Source organism: Bos mutus, chromosome 11 (assembly GCF_027580195.1).
Source record: "Bos mutus isolate GX-2022 chromosome 11, NWIPB_WYAK_1.1, whole genome shotgun sequence".
NCBI classification, from domain to species: domain Eukaryota; kingdom Metazoa; phylum Chordata; class Mammalia; order Artiodactyla; family Bovidae; genus Bos; species Bos mutus.
In genome coordinates, this window is record NC_091627.1 from 96,268,622 (window position 1) to 96,287,125 (window position 18,504).

The 18,504-nt window shown below is 48.7% G+C and overlaps 3 protein-coding genes across 4 annotated transcripts; 1 reads left to right on the top strand and 2 right to left on the bottom strand.

The window, feature by feature from the left end:
* Positions 1 to 952: 952 nt before the first annotated feature.
* Positions 953 to 8,393, bottom strand: LOC102267260 (retinol dehydrogenase 12). The gene is made up of 6 exons (XM_005906720.3): positions 7,795 to 8,393; positions 7,386 to 7,625; positions 6,800 to 6,889; positions 2,950 to 3,138; positions 2,366 to 2,472; positions 953 to 2,247 (listed from the first exon to the last, which is right to left on the bottom strand). The coding sequence occupies exons 1-6, from the start codon at positions 7,970 to 7,972 to the stop codon at positions 2,059 to 2,061; spliced, it is 993 nt and encodes a 330-aa protein (XP_005906782.1). The 5' UTR covers positions 7,973 to 8,393; the 3' UTR covers positions 953 to 2,058.
* A 1-nt stretch (position 8,394) lies between these two features.
* On the bottom strand, positions 8,395 to 14,496 carry C11H2orf81 (chromosome 11 C2orf81 homolog). The gene is given in 5 exon segments (XM_005906721.2): positions 8,395 to 9,054; positions 9,057 to 10,029; positions 10,120 to 10,341; positions 10,427 to 10,648; positions 14,370 to 14,496. Coding segments are annotated over 5 exon segments (1,818 nt in total). The 5' UTR covers positions 14,388 to 14,496; the 3' UTR covers positions 8,395 to 8,671.
* Positions 14,497 to 14,534: 38 nt separating this feature from the next.
* Positions 14,535 to 18,459, top strand: WDR54 (WD repeat domain 54). Of its 2 annotated transcripts, none has more exons than XM_070379844.1 (10): positions 14,535 to 14,645; positions 14,966 to 15,255; positions 15,423 to 15,485; positions 16,013 to 16,079; positions 16,168 to 16,221; positions 16,546 to 16,673; positions 17,550 to 17,650; positions 17,750 to 17,912; positions 18,106 to 18,180; positions 18,256 to 18,459. In XM_070379844.1, exons 2-10 carry the CDS (start codon positions 15,034 to 15,036, stop codon positions 18,385 to 18,387), a joined length of 1,005 nt encoding a protein of 334 aa, XP_070235945.1. In that variant the 5' UTR covers positions 14,535 to 14,645; positions 14,966 to 15,033; the 3' UTR covers positions 18,388 to 18,459. The 2 variants fall into 2 exon arrangements, with proteins under 2 accessions (XP_070235945.1, XP_070235946.1); XM_070379845.1 differs by having other exon boundaries at positions 14,580 to 14,645; positions 15,033 to 15,255.
* Positions 18,460 to 18,504: the final 45 nt, after the last annotated feature.

Here is an 18,504-nt window from a genome sequence, read left to right on the forward strand (position 1 = left end):
TGGAAGTTCACGGTTCACATATTGCTGAAGCCTGGCTTGGAGAATTTTGAGCATTACTTTGCTAGTGTGTGAGATGAGTGCAATTGTGTGGTAGTTTGAGCATTCTTTGGCATTGCCTTTCTTTGGGATTGGAATGAAAACTGACCTTTTCCAGACCTGTGGCCACTGCTGAGTTTTCCAAATGTGCTGGCATATTGAGTGCAGCACTTTCACGGCATCATCTTTCAGGATTTGCAAGAGCTCAACTGGAATTCCATCACCTCCACTAGCTTTGTTCGTAGTGATGCTTTCTAAGGCCCACTTGACTTCACATTCCAGGATGTCTGGCTCTAGGTCAGTGATCACACCATCGTGATTATCTGGGTCGTGAAGATCTTTTTTGTATAGTTCTTCTCTGTATTCTTTCCATCTCTTCTTAATATCTTCTGCTTCTGTTAGGTCCATACCATTTCTGTCCTTTATCGAGCTCATCTTTGCATGAAATGTTCCTTTGGTGTCTCTGATTTTCTTGAAGAGATCCCTAGTCTTTCCCATTCTGTTGTTTTCCTCTATTTCTTTGCATTTATCGCTGAAGAAGGCTTTCTTATCTCTTCTTGCTATTCTTTGGAACTCTGCATTCAGATGTTTATATCTTTCCTTTTCTCCTTTGCTTTTCGCTTCTCTTCTTTTCACAGCTATTTGTAAGGCCTCCCCAGACAGCCATTTTGCTTTTTTGCAAAACTATATGAATAAATAGTTCCAAACAAAAACATGAGTATACTAAATTTAGCCATGTATACCAAATTATATACTAGCGGCTTCCCTAGTGGCCCAGTCGGTAAAGAATCTGCCTACAATACAGGAGACCCAGGTTCAATTCCTGCGTTGGGAAGATCCCCTGGAGAAGGAAATGGCAACCCACTCCAGTAAACTTGCCTGGAGAATTCCATGGACAGAGTATCTTGGCAGGCTACAGTCCACAGGATCACAAAGAGTCAGACATGACTGTGCAACTAACATCCACTTTTTTTCATACAAAATTAGCACTCTGACAAAGTTGGTTTAAATGCAAGTTTGGTTTAATAGCAGAAAATCAGTTAAGGTCTAGGAAAAGAAATAAAATTTATATTAATTGAAAGAGGAGAAATAAATGTTATTATTCCTAGTTGGTATGATTTTCCATGTGCAAAAACCAAAAGAATGTATGGATGACTTATCACAATTAGATAACAGTAAAGTTTCTCAATGATATACGATTAATATACAAATTTTAAAATATCATTTGCAATAGCATAAAAAGTAAGGTATCTGAAATTAAATATAGTAAAGCTTGTATAAGATCTTTATTCAAAAATTTATAAAGATATTAAAAAGATTTAGATAGATAAAAGTACATACTTTTCATGCTTAGAACAACTCATTGTCATAAAAACTTCAATCCTCCCAAGTAGATACATACATATACAGGCATTGTGTATGTGAAATTTGAAAAGTTTATTTCGAAATTCATTTAGCTTTTGAAAGAAACAGTGGTCTCTCTCTCTCAGAATTCACTATCTTTATTGCAGGACTCAGCACTCAGGAGCAGCTGGCTTGATAGACAGGTGGAAGGGTTACCTGTAGGTTCAGTTACGGTACAGCTGGGAGACAGCACCCTATGGAGTTAGAGTGCTTCCGGCAGGATGCGGCACACACCTTGATCCAGAGGACACTGTGGTGCTGCCTCTCCCAAGGCCAGGAACCAAGGGCAATAGATAGAAGTTTCCCCTCTTATTGGCATGTCTAATACCCACTGAAAGGAGTCTTAGTCCCTGTCCCTACAATGTGGGACTCAGAAGGTCTGGAGATCCCAGTGCCTAAGACATGAATACTTCTATCAGACAACTAGCAATAAAGTAGAAGCTGAAACTGTCCCCTGGCTGATCTGAGGTCTCATGCCCCTGAACCAACAGAAAGAGGAAGTGGTCACTCTACTAGACAAAGAGATTGATCCTTGGAGCAGGCAAACAGAAGGCATAATCAGAGTAAGGGCTGGGAGTCAGAGGGAGGGTGGCTAGTTAAGGCAGGGGCCACAGAAGATCAGTCCATCTTGTCTAGGTTTGTTAGTCGGACTGAAGTATTCCAGAGGCTTTGGGCCACATGAGGATCCTGAGCAGCTTCAGGGGGAAGAGTTATCACACAGGAACTGCTAAAATGTTTTCCAGAAATGCCATCCAGCTCCTTGGCTAAGCTCAGGTAGAGGACTGGGACTGCACCTTGTTTGCTATTCTGTAGAGACATAGAGGAAGTGAAGAGTAAAGCCAGGCAAGCTCTAACTTACCGGGACGCTGAGCAGCAGAGCCCTGACCCACCCTCTTCAGGCACCGCCAGCTTCTCCACTACCCACCTTAAAGAAGAAGCTGAGGAGCCAGAAGAGGAAGCGATAGGACCAGGAGAAGTGCTTCATGATTTTCGTGTACACAACGCCCGGGTCCACAGAGTTCACGGTCACACCTGAGAAGTGTGGTGCGTGGTGAAGTGAGAGGAGGATGGTGGGAAGGAAGGGTTAAGTGTGGTTCTGCAGTGTGCAGTAAGGAGGGATCCTACCACTTCTGTCGGGTAGAGGCGACAAGAGACTTGGGGGTGGTGCCAGAGAAGTCCGTGTTTCACAACTTACATGAATGGCAATGCCCAAGCCAGTAAGGACATAGAAGTATTAGAAAGCATGGGGTGATCTTCAGGGGGAATATGATGGGTGGTGTTGGAGGAGAGGGAAGTTGTGGATGATGAGAAAGTTGGAAAAGAATGAAAAGGAGGTAGGAAGATGGGATTGAGAGAAATACTGGGTGCACCGATGATAAATGATAAGAGATTAACAGCTGGCTTGGGGATATTGGGAGTATTTTAAGGCCAGAATATATTGGAATGAGATGGGAAGGGTTGGGAGGTCGTGATGGGAGTGGAAGGGTAGGGAGTGTCAGAGGCAGTTACCTGTTCCTTGAAGTCTCTGGGCAAGCTTCCCAGTGAACGAGGCCAAAAGCAGTTTGCTGCAATCATAGTTCTGGTTGAAGGTCAAAGGTCTACCCACCCCTATCAGATGATCCTCATCAATGTACCCATGTGATTGCCGGAAGGAAGATACATTCACCACCCGGGCTGACCCTGCCCGCTGCAGGGCCCCTAGGTGGAGAGAAGAGCACATACCCTTAATCCAAGTCATGGAGTAAACCCCCATGCCCACTCTCCACGAGACTACAGGAGAGCAGGGTCCATCCCAGGCTTTCAGAAGACAGTCAGTGGGCCCCGTGCAGAGTGTAATGTGACTGTGACTATTTTCATTAGCTGCTTTACGAAGGTGGTTCTTCTTGTTTTATTTTAGTGTGGTTTTTTTTTTTTTTTTGGCCTAAAGTAAAAGTGGAGTTTTCCCTTTTCTGCCGCTTGCCAGCTGAAGCTAATTTAATTAATCCTTGTTTATATTTTTATTTTGCTGATGGCTAAGAATGGGGAGGAGAGGCTGGAAATGCTGTGAAAATTGGCTTTCACACATTCATACATTTATTCATTCACTTAAGTCCCTTGGACTGCAAGGAGATCCAACCAGTCCATTCTGAAGGAGATCAGCCCTGGGATTTCTTTGGAGGGAATGATGCTGAAGCTGAAACTCCAGTACTTTGGCCACCTCATGCGAAGAGCTGACTCATTGGAAAAGACTTTGATGCTGGGAGGGATTGGGGGCAGGAGGAGAAGGGGACGACAGAGGATGAGATGGCTGGATGGCATCACTGACTCGATGGACTTGAGTCTGAGTGAACTCCGGGAGTTTGTGATGGACAGGGAGGCCCGGCGTGCCGCGATTCATGGGGTTGCAAAGAGTTAGACACGACTGAGCGACTGAACTGAACTGAACTGAATTCATCCCACAAATATTCACTGCGCCCCTGAATTATGGCAGACACCATGCTAGGCACTAAAGACATATGGGTGCTAGGCTTAGGGGAAAAGAAATATGTGCAGAGATTCTTGGGAAAGAGTTTTATTAAAAAAAATTTTTTAATTAAAAAAAATTTGGAATTTATCTTCCAAAAGAATGAAAGTAAAATTACTATCAATAGAAGAGGTACAAGCAAATCTTTGGGGAAGAAAAGAGTTTCCTAACTATACAAAAAAAAGTCTGGATTATATAAAGTATAAAAAATTATAGTTATCACATAGAGTTTACTTATTGTTTCAAAATACTAAAACTATTTTAAGCCCTCATGAAGAATCACAAATGAAAAATTGAGTGGAGGTATTCAGCCATAATTTGCTGAAGAGAAAATTATTCTTAAAGAGGACAGTGAACTCCAGACTTGCAAACATAGTGACATAAAGACCAAAGGGGCTCACAACCTAGTTGGAGACTGATCTTCATGCAACAGCATCTGTACAGGAACAGAGCTGTTTACAGGGGCTCAGGTGGTGGTGGTGGTTTAGTTGCTAAGTCGTGTCCAATTCTTTGCGACCACAGGGACCGCCTGCCAGGCTCCTCTGTCCATGAGATTCTCCAGGCAATCTCCAATCTCCATCTCCAATCCTGGAGTGGGTTGCCATTTCCTTCTCCAGGGGATCTTCCCAACCCAGGTCTCCTGCTGTGTAGGCAGATTCTTTACCACCTGAGCTATGAGGAAAATGGGGACACCGGGTGGGAGGCAGAGGTGTCAGGACAGGATCCACAGCACGAGTGGTATCTGTGCTGAGTGCTGGAAGCTGAATTAAGTTAGCCAAGCTAAAAGGATGGGAAAGGATATTCCAAATAGAGGGAAACACATGTGCAAATTACAGCCAGGATTTAGAAGACAGAGTGTGGCCTAAGAGAGAAAAAATCTTGGCTGAAGATGAGGGCGTGGGTTTGGGAAACGTCAAGGCGAGGCTCTCAGCCTGCCGGAGGTTTTGTAAGTGGAGATAAACAGCTTAGTTATTGTATAAAGGTTAGAATGCCTCTAAAAATTTGAAGCAAGAAAGTGATGTGATGAAAGGTGATTTCTTAGAAGACATAGAAGGGAGAATAGACTAGACAGAGGAGATAGGAGAGAATGAAACAGAGCAGGACCATATGGTCCTTGCCCCTCTCCCCGCCCCATGTCCTCTGCCCGCCTTTTGTCTATAGAAAACTTTAATCAAAGAATAAGTTTAATCAGAAAAGTGAAAAATGGCTGAAACAAAGGAAAACTGTCTAAAGAGACTAAATAATAGTAATTTAGTCATTAAGCATAGTTAAGGACCTTTAATTCTTTCTCAAGGGTTATAGATAATATGTTGAGCCATATCCTGTGAGTTGTCTTATAGATACCAAAATATCAGGTGGAAAAGTTAACTCCATGGTGACCAGACTGTACCTAGGACTGAAGATTAACTCTGCCTAAAACAATGAAGATGATGCTAGTCAGACCACTGATGACCAATTGAAGATGACTCTTAGAGATAAATGCACTGTTTCCACATGTAATCTCCCCCCTACACACACTCTGTCTATCAAAGCTCTCACCCAGTGCTTGTCCGGTGGTGGAGTCGGCCTTTGCACAGATGTCCGCCACCCTCCCTACCACTAGCTGCCAGAATCCGAAATAGAGCAAACTTTCCTTTCCATGAACCTGGCCTGTTTATTGGCTTTTGAGTGGCGAGCAGTCAGACCCCCCACACACATACTTTTTAGTAACAAGAAGACAGTTCAAGAAATTATTACTGAGCAAGACACAGGGTATTGTAGCACGTTACAATTTTTGGAAAAGGGCAAAACATATATTAATACATTACGTATTAATGTATTAATAGGCCATAGAGCTTGGCCTTGCTCTTTGTTCACTTTCCAGTCAGGACTAATTTAATTGCTCACTAAAGGGTACATGAGACCTGGCAATAGGAGTTGCCTCCCAGGAAGGGAATGGGCAGCTGATTTTCCAGGAGAGGAGGAGAGTTTTTCTTTTCTTTCTTTCTTTTTCTATATACCCTTTTGTACTTTGGACATCTATTCATTACCTGAACAAAAAATTAATTTTCTTTTAAAGAGGCTATTAGAGAGCTTCCTAGATGGCTCAGTGGTAAAGAATCTGCCTGCCAATACAGGAGACACGAGTTCAATCCCTGATCCAGGAGGACCCCACGTGCCGCAGAGCAGCTGGGCCCGTGCACCGTGACCATTGAGCCCCAGCACAGATGAGCTGCAACTCCTGAGCCTGCAGGCCGGAACTACTGAAGCCCGGGCATCCTAGAGCCTGTGCTCCACAAAAAGAGAGGCCACTGGAACGAGAAGCCTTGCAGGGCAGCTAGAGAAAGCCCATGCAGCAAGGAAGACCCAGCACGGCCAAAAATCAATCAATCAATAAATAAAATTATAAACAGGCTATCAGACAATCCAGGGAAAATGTTAGGGAGAATGCGCCTGCTGCTTAAACCCTCCCTTCCCTAGGAGAACACAGCCTCCTTAAACCTAGTAGCCTAATACCACCCTCAAGAAGCTTTTGTTGAGATGACTGACTCTACCAGTGTGGCTAGAACTCAGACCTGAGATGACTGAGTCTACTGGTCTGGCTAGAACACAGACCTGAGGGAAAGAGAGGTGTGGTGTAGATCTTATATCCTCCTGCTTGTTGTATGGATATCTGGGGGCTAACTGATTCCATTACCAGTCTCCTAATCTTGACTGATGCCAGGTATGAAAAGTTAAAATGTATTGGGTCATTACTCAGCATGCATCTGGGTGCCAAGGGAAAGGAGATGACCATGACAGACAGTAAGCCATGAAAATGCTAGAGGAATGGAAAAGCAGGGGTCACACAGAAGGTAAGTACCCATCCTTCCTTACCTTGGAGCAGATTTGTGAGCAGAAAGGGTCCAGTGTAGTTGGTTGCAAAGGTGAGATCAAGGCCCTCTGGAGTAAGTGTGGTAGGGAACCCTGTGGAAGATGAAAACATAGGTAGTGGGTGATGGAGTGAGAATCCTGAGGGAGACAAAATCTGGGGAGGATATATTGGGTTCAATAGAAATGCCCTGGTGGCTCAGACAGTAAAGAATCCACCTGCAAGGTAGGAGACCTGGGTTGGATCCCTTGGTTGTGAAGATCCCCTGGAGGAGGGCACGGTAACCACTCCAGTATGCCTACAGAATTCCATGGGCAGAGGAGCCTGGAGGGCTACAGTCCATGGGGTCACTAAGAGTTGGACACGACTGAGTGACTAAACCCAGCACAGAAACACCACAGGAGCATGGATGTGTTGAGATGGGGGCAATGATGTTTGAGACTATAATTTTAGGTTTTTCAGGATAGTGTCTGAATTAGAGAGTTTCCATGGGATGTACAGGTTAGGCTTTAAGGATGCCTGTTTTGAGGTCCCTGAGCTAGAAATGAAATTCTGGAAATGTGTTTAGGGGAAGTAAGTCAAGGCACATACCACAGACTGCAGCATTGTTAACCAATAGATGAATCTCAGGACACTCCTGCAGCAGCCGCTGAGCAAAGCTCCGGATGGAGGCCATAGAGCTCAGGTCTACTTCACCAAGTAGGAGGCGGTTGCTCTTAGATGTTGCTTGTATCTCAGCCAGGGCTTGCTGTCCTCGCTCTCGGCTACGGCAGGCCAGGATCACACGGGCCCCGCGGTGGGCCAGCTCCTGGGACACAGCCTTCCCAATGCCTGTGGGAGGGCAGCTTCAGAGTATGCTAGTCTGGGGAGTGACTAGAGGGCAATGGAGCAAGTAGGGTGGGAAACAAGGGTTCTGACAGTGGGAGCTGGTCCTCCTCTCTGCCCTCCCTGTTGGGGCAGTTGGAGGCTGTGGTTGTGGCAGGTCAGGAGGAACACTCACCACTGTTGGCCCCAGTCACCACTGCTGTCTTCCCAGTCAAATCCGTGGAGCAGTGCTGGAGGTCCCAGAGATAAAACTTATGCCAGATCTGCACACTTAGTCTAAGCAGGAGGACCAGAATGAGGAGGGCAGAGCCAGGACCCCATACTGGGCTGCTGAGTACAGACCACAGAGACATGGCAGAGAAGACTGGCCCACCCCCAGCAAGTGCTGCCCACAGAAGTGGGGCGGGGAGGGACTAGTCAGAGCAGAGTAGGACCAGCCAACAGGTTGATGTGGAGCATAAAGCACAAAATTTAAGGAGGCACCACTCACTCTTGGATGTGTTCGAGTATCCCATTTGAACCTGAGAGTGAGTTCCTCCTTAAATTATTTTCACTCGCTATCTGATTGCCTCATTCCAATGCTGGTCAAAGATCAAGGGAGTCAGAGTTTCCCTAAATCCTGCATAGCCTCAAATTTGTATTCACAGAAAACTTGGATACGCACTCTAAGGTGAATTGATAGAGCTCCAGGGACTGAAAATCAAATTCCTCATGTCTTGAATCACTCTGTGCTTAAACAGAGCCACCCCTTCTTCCCCTACTGGAAGGAGACTAAGTTCTCCCAACTGAGGCAGATCCCTCTTGCAACCCTTGCGTGCTCCTTTGTGGAAATGGGGATGGTTCTCCAGAATGCCTCTCCTGGAGAGCCACCTTGACCCTAAAGCAGGGTCTCCTAAGGGTGTAACGTAATTATGTTCTGTGTTCTTATAGACCTCTCCAGTTCAGTGAGAGTACACACTTGGAAGGAACTGATGGACATCAGGCCAATTCTTAAGGCAACTCGGCTGTTTATTTCTAGCAAGCAGACAGAAGGAAGGTAGAATTCCCAATGCCTAGGGCTTAGAATTGGGCAGGCGCTTGGAGGGGAGTGACCACATTTTGAGGGCTGAGTTCATTAGCTGTGCCACAGTCACCTGGGGCTTCGGGGCACCTGTATGGATGGGAGGAGAGGCGCTGCCTTCTCTGTCGTTCCGTTGAGGCTCAGAGGAGCTAAGCAGCACCTGCGTACTTGGGTTCCACATGCTCACACCAGGAGCCAGCTTCAATGCTCCCGGCAGCAACACGGGCTTCCACGTCACCTGGGACGTGGCCTCCAGAACTTGAGGCACGGGATGACGATATTGGTGAGGATCCTGGCTCTCCCGGTCCCCAAGGTCCAGGCCCTGCGGAGGTACACGGGTGCGACCGGCCCAGAGCTCACCCAGCAGTTCGGCCTCCCTTCCCAGCCGCTGGGCCACTTAGCACCCGGCCATAATTTGGGGCTGGGGCTGCGTGCCATGTCCGGGCGCGCCCGGTGTGTGGCGAGAAAACGGAGCCCGGGACTGGGGAAGGGAAGCTTTGAACCAAAGCCTGGCGATGGTAGGCCTAAGTTTAGAGTAGGGAACTGGAGGCTTAGACCAGGGCCCAAAGTTCGGACAGGAACGCCAGGTGGGAAAGGGAAGAACTCTGACCGGGAGACGCGGCAGCTGGGGCGGGAGGCTTGCGGTCCGGCTGGGGCCTCGGTCTTCTCGCCCCGCTGGCGCCCCCGGTAGGCCTCCAAGGGGCGGCCCTCCGAGTCTGGGACCAGGACCTCCGACAGCGGGCGCACCCAGGGGCGCGGCAGCCGCGCGGGGTCCAGACGCGCCGTCGCCCCCTTATGGCCAATTCTGGAGTGAAGTGCGCTGGGCCGCTCTTCAGCCAGCCACGGCGGCTGCGGCTGGAATCCCGCCGAGGGGTTGAGCGTGGTGGGGCCGCCCGCGGAGGGATCGGACACCAACACCCGCGAGGGGATGAGGGGCACCTTTTCCTCCCTGAGTTCCAGCCGGTCTCCAGCCGCGTGCGGCTGGGGCGTGCAATTGTAGAGGTCCTCGAGAGAGAACTGAGAGCTGATGGGCTGTGCCCGCTCGACAGAGGCCTGAGGGCTGGCTACCAAGGACAGCTCCAGAGAAGCGTGGGTACTGCCTGCCGGCACCATCTCCAACGACAGTTGGCTGCTCGAGTTCGAGGATCCGACTGCAAACAGGTCAGTCTGGTCGCTCCTCGACTGATCACCTAGTTTCTCCAAAGGACTCCGGGGCCCTGTCTCCTGAAGCAACTCGGGCGTGGGTGGAGAGTCCGGGGTGACAGTTAGCTCCCAAGATTCCATCGGCTCCTGAGAGCCTGAATCCGTCCACGATCCTCCTAAAGGGATCTGGTCCACGCTGTCTTGGTCCTGGGAAAATGCACAGGGGTGGAGGTCAGGGGTGAGTAATGGATCGGGGGCGGCGGTAAGAGGTGGGCGGCAGCTGGAGGCTGGGCTTACTTCGCCTTGAAACGTCTCCTCCAGCCCCATCGAGGCCCGGGCGTGCAGCACCGGCACGGATCCCTGAGCCCAGGCATCCGTCGTGCAAGCCAAGGGCTCCTCATCCTCGCCCCATGTGGGGTCCTCTGCCACTGCAGATTCTCCCTCGTCCCGAGCCAAAAAGCGCCACTCGGTGATCTGCAGCATGGCCTCCCGTGCCTGACTGATGGTGAATGGAATGCACTGCGGAGGCGAGAAAGGGTCTCAGTCCGGCAGGGAGGGGTCAGGAGAGGGGAGATGTGTCTGAAGGACAAGGATCCAGGCCTACCTGCTGGGTCAGATAGACTTTAAAGGCGGAGTCTATGACTCGGGCCACCAGATCAGCCAAGATGTCGCCCACAACGTCCTCGCCCTCTTCGAGAGCCGTGAACGCTATCCATTCGGCCTCAGTGAGCCGCCCAGGCACGATGTCCACCTGCGGCACCGGAACCGTAGGTGGCCGCACCTTTTCCGCCTTGGATCGGGTCATCCCGCGGTCTCGGACCTGCCTCTGTGGGAAAGGAATAGGGCACTCAGGGCGGGAAACCGAGGAGTGGAGCACCAGTTATGGGTTAGGAGGAAGCTTCCTTAGGTTGTCTAAGACGAAGGAAAGGCCTTTATTTATTTATTTATTTTTAATTTTTTTTAGGAAAGGCCTTTAGAAAGGGACAATTTACTACTAAGAGCCTACTATGTGACAGATGCTTTTCAGGTGACCTAGCCGATTTAATTTTTCAAACAGCTCACTCAGTCCATTTCACAGACAAAGGAACTGAAGCCTGATAGCAGTTCACCTCCACTTGCTTGGGATTACACAGTGAGCCCAGGCTATATATAGCTCTAACTGCACAGTCCTTGTTATTTGTGCTAGTTCAAAGTATTCAAAATTCTTGAGAGTTCAGGAATTTGAAAAATTCAATAAACAGCAGGAATTATTGGTGTGTTTCCCATTTCCTCCCATTCCCCAAATCAACTTAGATCCTCATTTCACAATATACATCTAAATAAATTCCAGATGAATTAAAGCACGCATACAAACAAAACAAAATTAAAACAAAAGATAAAATGTAGGGAAAATAGTTTAAATTGTCATATAATCTCTGGGTGAGAAACAGCTGCCTAAGCATAAAAGTAATGTAAGAAATAATAAAGAAATGGGTAGGTAACTCTATATATGGAGAAGGCAATGGCACCCCACTCCAGTACTCTTGCCTGGAAAATCCCATGGATGGAGGAGCCTGGTGGGCTGCAGTCCATGGGGTCGCTAAGAGTTGGACTCGACTGAGCAACTTCACTTTCACTTTTCACTTGCATGCATTGGAGAAGGAAATGGCAACCCACTCCAGTGTTCTTGCCTGGAGAAACCCAGGGATGGGGGAGCCTGGTGGGCTGCCGTCTATGGGGTCACACAGAGTCGGACACGACTGAAGCGACTTAGCAGCAGCAGCAGCAACTGTATATGTATTTATATACACATGTGTATATACACATATATATATATGTCAAATTTTCCTGTGCTTTTTCTTAAAATTCCTAATTACAAGCTGATAACAGTAGTTATCATTTACTGGCACTTAAACTATATGCAGGTCAGGAAGCAACAGTTAGAACTGGACATGGAACAACAGACTGGTTCCAAATAGGAAAAGGAGTACGTCAAGGCTGTATATTGTCACCCTGCTTATTTAACTTATATGCAGAGTACATCATGAGAAATGCTGGACTGGAAGAAACACAAGCTGGAATCAAGATTGCCGGGAGAAATATCAGTAACCTCAGATATGCAGATGACACCACCCTTATGGCAGAAAGTGATGAGGAACTAAAGAGCCTCTTGATGAAAGTGAAAGAGAGTGAAAAAGTTGGCTTAAAGCTCAACATTCAGAAAACTAAGATCATGGCATCAGGTCCCATCACTTCATGGGAAATAGATGGGGAAACAGTGGAAAAAGGGTCAGACTTTATTTTTTGGAGCTCCAAAATCACTGCAGATGGTGACTGCAGCCATGAAATTATAAAATGCTTACTCTTTGGAAGGAAAGTTATGACCAACCTAGATAGCATATTCAAAAGCAGAGACATTAGTTTGCCAACAAAGGTTCATCTAGTCAAGGTTATGGTTTTTCCTGTGGTCATGTATGGATGTGAGAGTTGGACTGTGAAGAAGGCTGAGCACCAAAGAATTGATGCTTTTGAACTGTGGTGTTGGAGAAGACTCTTGAGAGTCCCTTGGACTGCAAGGAGCTCCAAGCAGTCCATTCTGAAGGAGATCAGCCCTGGGATGTCTTTGGAAGGAATGATGCTAAAGCTGAAACTCCAGTACTTTGGCCACCTCATGCGAAGAGTTGACTCATTGGAAAAGACTCTGATGCTGGGAGGGATTGGGGGCAGGAGGAGAAGGGGACGACAGAGGATGAGATGGCTGAATGGCATCACTAACTCGATGGACGTGAGTCTGGGTGAACTCTGGGAGTTTGTGATGGACAGGGAGGCCTGGCGTGCTGCGATTCATGGGGTTGCAAAGAGTCGGACACGACTGAGCAACTGAACTGAACTGAAAGTATATTAGTCACATACATGGATTCAGTTCCTACATTTTTTAGACTACATACTATTTTTATCCCCATTTTACAGAATTTGCCTAAGATCACAGAGTAAGGAAGTAGTAGAGTCATAATTCATATGCAGGTCTGTCTGACTCCAGAGCTTGGCTTTATCCTGCTTCCTAAACCAAAAATACATGCAACAAATTTTTTAAAAAGATATTCCCAAATACATTAAAAATGCATATAAATTTTTATAACCATAAGATCTCCAAGGATAATAAGAACATAATATTTCACAAAAGTGGAACTATTGATGACTAATAAACATTTGAAAAGATATCCAATCTTCAAAAGTACCAATTCCATTTTATAAATACACAAAGGCATACTCTGAAAATATATTCTCTAAAATATTCCCTGTGATGTCATTTATAATAGCAGAATATTGAAAACATACATCTAACAAGGAAAATAGGTGGCTAATTGTGTGCTACCTATATGATGAAATATTATGTGATGATTAAAGGCAGTCTTTAGGAAGAATTTACAATAGCATAAGAAAATACTTATGATGTAATCTTAAATGAAAGAAACGATATAAAATTACATATCAAGTATGATCTCAGGTGTGTAAACCTATATGTGTTGAAGAAAAGGAAAGCACCGTGTATATGTTTTTTTCCTACACTCTTCTCCAGTTTATAAGTTCTCTACAATGACTTTATATCCTTTTATAATCAAGAAAAACCCACTGAAAAAAAAGTCTAGTCTCCCCAAAACCCATTTTAGGGACATACGAATTTACTAGTAAATTATTGGGAGCCTCTTAATTTCCCCACAACAGTTTCCCTGAAGCTGATTCCTTCTAAAATTTACCCCCAACACAATTTCCCTAACTTTTGTCTCCCCACCCCCAACATTATTGCTTCATACATGGTGTTCCCCAAAATTCATTCTCCCCCAACTCTGGTGTTTCCTAAACCTCACACTGAACTCAAAATCCCTTGTTTCGTTTCCCCTCTCTGCTAGTGAGAACAGTTCTGTTGGCAAGCCCAAGGAAGGGTCCACAGCCCCGTTCAGGCTTGGCCAGAGCAGGGGTAGGTAGGGCTGGGAGAGGAGAGTTGATTCCTTAGACAACCACGCCCAGGCTCTCATTACACCCGCGCTAATGGCTACACCTAGAAATGGCCTGACCAGAGGGGTTGGAGATATTACTGCATGAATGCTCTTCAGTCTATTTTAGAGTTTCTTGGCTTTTAAACAATTGACTTTCAAGTGCAGCCTCAGAATTGTTGTTTAATCCATTTATTCCTCCCGAAATTCTCCAAATGAAACCTATCTAGCAACACCCTCTCCCCAGTGCCTGACCAATTCTGGTTTATCCATTTAAATGAGTACCTCAATATAAGAGACTCATTAAATGCATTAACTGTTGTCAAAGTTACTTCTTGTTCTTGGGCTCTTCATCACCCATTTAACCCCTTCCTCAGGCTCCAAGTGTGACAATGCTTGTGAGTGCGCGTGGTGCAGGTGTAGGTTTTCCGTCCTAGTGCACAGACATGGCTTCCTCGGTCATCTTGAACGCCCGCGTGAAAGGCGGATGCCGGGTGGCTCAGAGTTGGCCCACCGCTCCGGACACTGGTCTTAACCCCGCTCTGGGCCACCCTCAGCTGAGCTAAAGCTCACCGGGCCTTCGTGCGCCATCGCCTCAACTGTAGCTTCAACCCCCAGGCTCCAGCAGCTTTCCGGTCCAGCCGCAGCTGCTACTGCAGCCTATCGGTCTCCTCGGCAACCGCGCCGCGCTGAGGCTCGCCCCGCCCACAGTTGCCCTGGCAGCCGCGCCGGCCGCGCGTCGCACGTTAGGGTAGTTCACCCCACCCAACGGCTGTGCGTACGTGCGTCGTCTCTATGGTGGCGGCGGATTCGGAGAGACCGAACGCTTCTGGAGTCTCGGAGCTGCTGGTGTGAACTCTGACCTGGTCCGGGGGCTTCGGGGAGCCAGGCTGAGGGAGGAAGAGCCTAGGGGCTACCCTGCTTCATCCTGCCTTGACTCGGGCTTTTGGGGCCACTGGGTCCTGGGCCATCACCATTCCTCCTCTGGGGTTCCCCCCATCACCTCATGACTCAGCCCTAGGGTTCCCCTCGCCAGCTCCGCGTTACCCTTCCCACACACGTGACCACCAACCCCCATCATCATCCCCGAGGCCCTCGTTCATTCACCTCGCGACCCAGTCGCCGGGGGCTTTCCCACTGCCTTCTGTCAGCACCACTCCACCCCCAAGCCCCCTTAGGAATCTCGGCTATCTTCTGCTTTCCGCGCGCCTGGGATCGACCGTCTCTCTCCCCAAGAATGTTCCGCCGGGAGCGCTCCATCCCGCTTCGAGGCTCGGCGGCCGCCCTGTGCAACAACCTCAGTGTGCTGCAGCTGCCCGCCCGCAACCTCACTCATTTTGGAGTAGTTCATGGACCCAGCGCCCAGCTACTCAGCGCTGCTCCTGAGGGTGTGCCCTTGGCCCAGCGCCAACTCCACGCTAAGGAGGGCGCTGGAGTGAGCCCCCCACTTATCACCCAGGTGAGGCGTGGAGTTGGGAGTGGTGTTGCTGAACCCCGCCCTACCTAGAACCCGGTACTTCCTCTCCAAACCTGAAGGAATAGGCCTTCCCTGACTGTCTGAATTTCCACACTTTCGAGTCCTCATGTCCTCTGCCCTACTTCTTACTCTGATTTATCTCCCTCTAGATCCACTGGTGTGTCCTCCCTTTCCGAGTATTGCTGGTACTCACCTCTCATCGAGGAATACAAGTAAGACAAGGACCTTCCTATCCTCCCCCGCTAGAGTCTTAACTTCTCGCCAAGGCCCCTAGTGTGTGTGCTGTGCTTAGTCGCTCAGTCGTGTCTGACTCTGCGACCCCGTGGTCTGTAGCCGGCCAGGCTCCTCTGTCCATGGGATTCTCCAGGCAAGAATACTGGAGTGGGTTGCCATTTCCTCCTCCAGGGGATCTTCCCAACCCAGCGATCTTACTTCTAAACATTTCCAAGCTGTTTCATGCTTAGCCCCCTCATTTCTCATCTTCATACCTTCCTTGTTTTCCAATTCTTAAGTGCCACCTCCAATATCTGCCCTTCTATTAGTTGTGTGACCTTGGGCAATTTAGTGAACTTCTCAGAGCCTCAGTGTCTTCTGTTAAATAGATAAAAGTAGCGCCTCCCTCCCAGGGTAATTTTGAGGATTAAACAGGCTAAGGTTAACATGAGTATGTGGAGTAGTTGGTACAGAGCTCAGCAAAGGTCAGCTGGGTTATGACCCCGTCCTTGCCCTGGTCTTCCAGATGTACGAGTCTGATGGCTCCGTCATGGTCTACTGGCATGCACTGGACGCTGGAGATGCCTCTCTAGGTACCTGCAGGACTGGGTTGGGGGTAGGGAGTGTTTGCTGGGCCTAGGGGGGATAATACTTCTAATCGTTTTCCACTCTCATACTCAGTGCAGGCTGCGTTTGCCCGAGGAATTGCTGCCAGTGGCCACTACGTCTGTGTGGGTGAGGGGGCCAAAGGCAGGGCATTGGAGAGTGCTGAGGTATAGGGGTGTGGGCTTTGACCAGGATGCTGCTGAAGGTCTGAGGAAATTGTGGAGTGTTAGAGGGGTGGGAGTGAAGGAGGGTCTGAGAAACTCCAAAAAGGCATGGAGGGGTTCAGAGGGTCAGGATGGTATAGGAAAAGGGCAGTGAATGTTGGGAGTGGGGCTGTTGGAACATTGAGAGGTGGGTTTGTTACTAAGGTTTCTGGGATGGAGGGAGGGCTGAACATGGTGGCTGGAGACCTGGGAGCATCAGGAAGCCATCAGTGGAGCACTGGTTCTGCAGGAACATGGTCGGGCCAGGTACTGGTGTTTGACATCCCCACGAAGGGTCCCAACATTGTACTGAGTGAAGAGCTGGCAAGGCACCAGACACCAATCTCAGACATTGCCACTGAGCCTGCCCAGGGACAGGTGAGTGGATCCCCCCTACCTGTTCCAGTGAATCTGAGGGCCTTCCCCACCTTGGGAAAGCAGGGGACCTGGGTTCAAGCCTTGGCTTTGCCATTAAGCAGCTGAATGACTTTGGGCAAATTAGTGCACTTTGCTAAGTTTCAGCAACCTCAAGTCCAGTGATGAGTCCAGAAATACTTTCTATTTATGTGGTACTTAATAGTTCACTCATACTTTACGATCCTGGTGTGAATGGAGGAGTTGGGACCGATGGTTTCTGACATGTGTGGCTTCCTTCTCTGAGCTTGGGCGAGTCCACCCTATTGAGGCCCACCTCCAGTGCTATCCTCTCCTGGAAGCCTCCCCCTCTTCCAGCCCCCACTCGTCTCCCTTAGCTGAACCCTGAATTGACACTGCCTGCAAAGACAACTCTTACCTCCCTGATTAGATTGTAAACCTCTTGAAAACAGGGTATGTATCTTATAATTCCTATGCTACACTACACCTGGCACAAAGTTGGGCCCATGGGCTCTGTTGGCTGCCTGGGTTGAGGGGCTGTCAAGAGTCCCAGAGTTCAGTCATGACTGTGACTGGCTCAGTGCAAGACCTCCAGAAGGCCCTAACACTGTGGCCTTAGTTTCATCATTCATCCAATGAGGACAATTGTATACCCTGACACATGGGGTGTGTGCTGGGGTTGGGGCAGGGAGTCAGACTCTATAAGGAATATAACGAAAGCATTTAATGCTTCCAAGAGACCCTTCCAGCCAGTGATGGCTCCACATCTTCCCCTTTCCCTGGAAAGACAAAGATGCAAATACTGCCTCCCTTCCCCTCCTGCCCTGTATACAGGACCCAGCAGGGAGAAAAAAGGGCTAATCCTGCCTTTCCCCTCAGGACTGCGTGGCTGACACTGTGACAGCAGATGACTCGGGCTTGCTGTGTGTCTGGAGATCAGGGCCCAAATTCAAATTACTGACCCAGATTCCAGGATTCGGGTAGGTGAGGCAGAAGGGGGCTGAGGCCTTCCTGAGGTAGCTTCAAGGTGGGGAGTGGGCTTAGGTCTGGGAAATCAAAGTGCGATGTCACCCTTGCAGGGTCCCGTGCTCTTCTGTGCAGCTGTGGCAGGGAACCATAGCAGCAGGCTACGGGAACGGGCAAGTGCGTCTATATGAAGCCAGTACAGGAACTGTACACGTCCAGATCGATGCCCACGCCCGGGCCATCTGTGCCCTGGACCTGGCTCCTGAGGTGGGCAAGGTCAGTCTCTAGCTCTGACCTTGCAAAGCCTTGTTTCCTGGTGCTGGGATGTTGAGAGGCACTCCACAGACTTATCTCTGCCTCTCAGGGTAGCCCCCTTCCCAGGCACCTGGACTGAGCTTTACAGCCTATACCAGCCCTCTGTCAGCACATTCTGACTCCCACTGGTCCTCCTTGCCTTTCTTTAAAATAGCTACTCTCTGCGGCTGAAGACACTTTCGTACACATCTGGAAGTTGAGCAGAAGCCCAGAGGATGGCTACATTGAGGTATGTGTCATAAGAGGAATGGAATGAGGGCCCGAGGATGAGGCCACAGGCCTGAACAGCTGTCTTCTCTCCCAGGTGGAACACTGTCATGGTGAGTGTGTGCCTGACACCCAGCTGTGTGGTGCCCGATTCTGTGACCCCTCAGGCAGCTCCTTTGCTGTGACTGGCTATGACGTCGCTGAGATCCTGAGATTCAGCAGCATATGAGAGAAGAGCAGCCCTCTGTTGCCCTGTGGTATTTATAAAGTACTCCCCCTCCACCCAGCCCTTGTCTGATTACTCAATCTCATGGTCACACTTCACACCTAGTGAATAAGCTCCAGG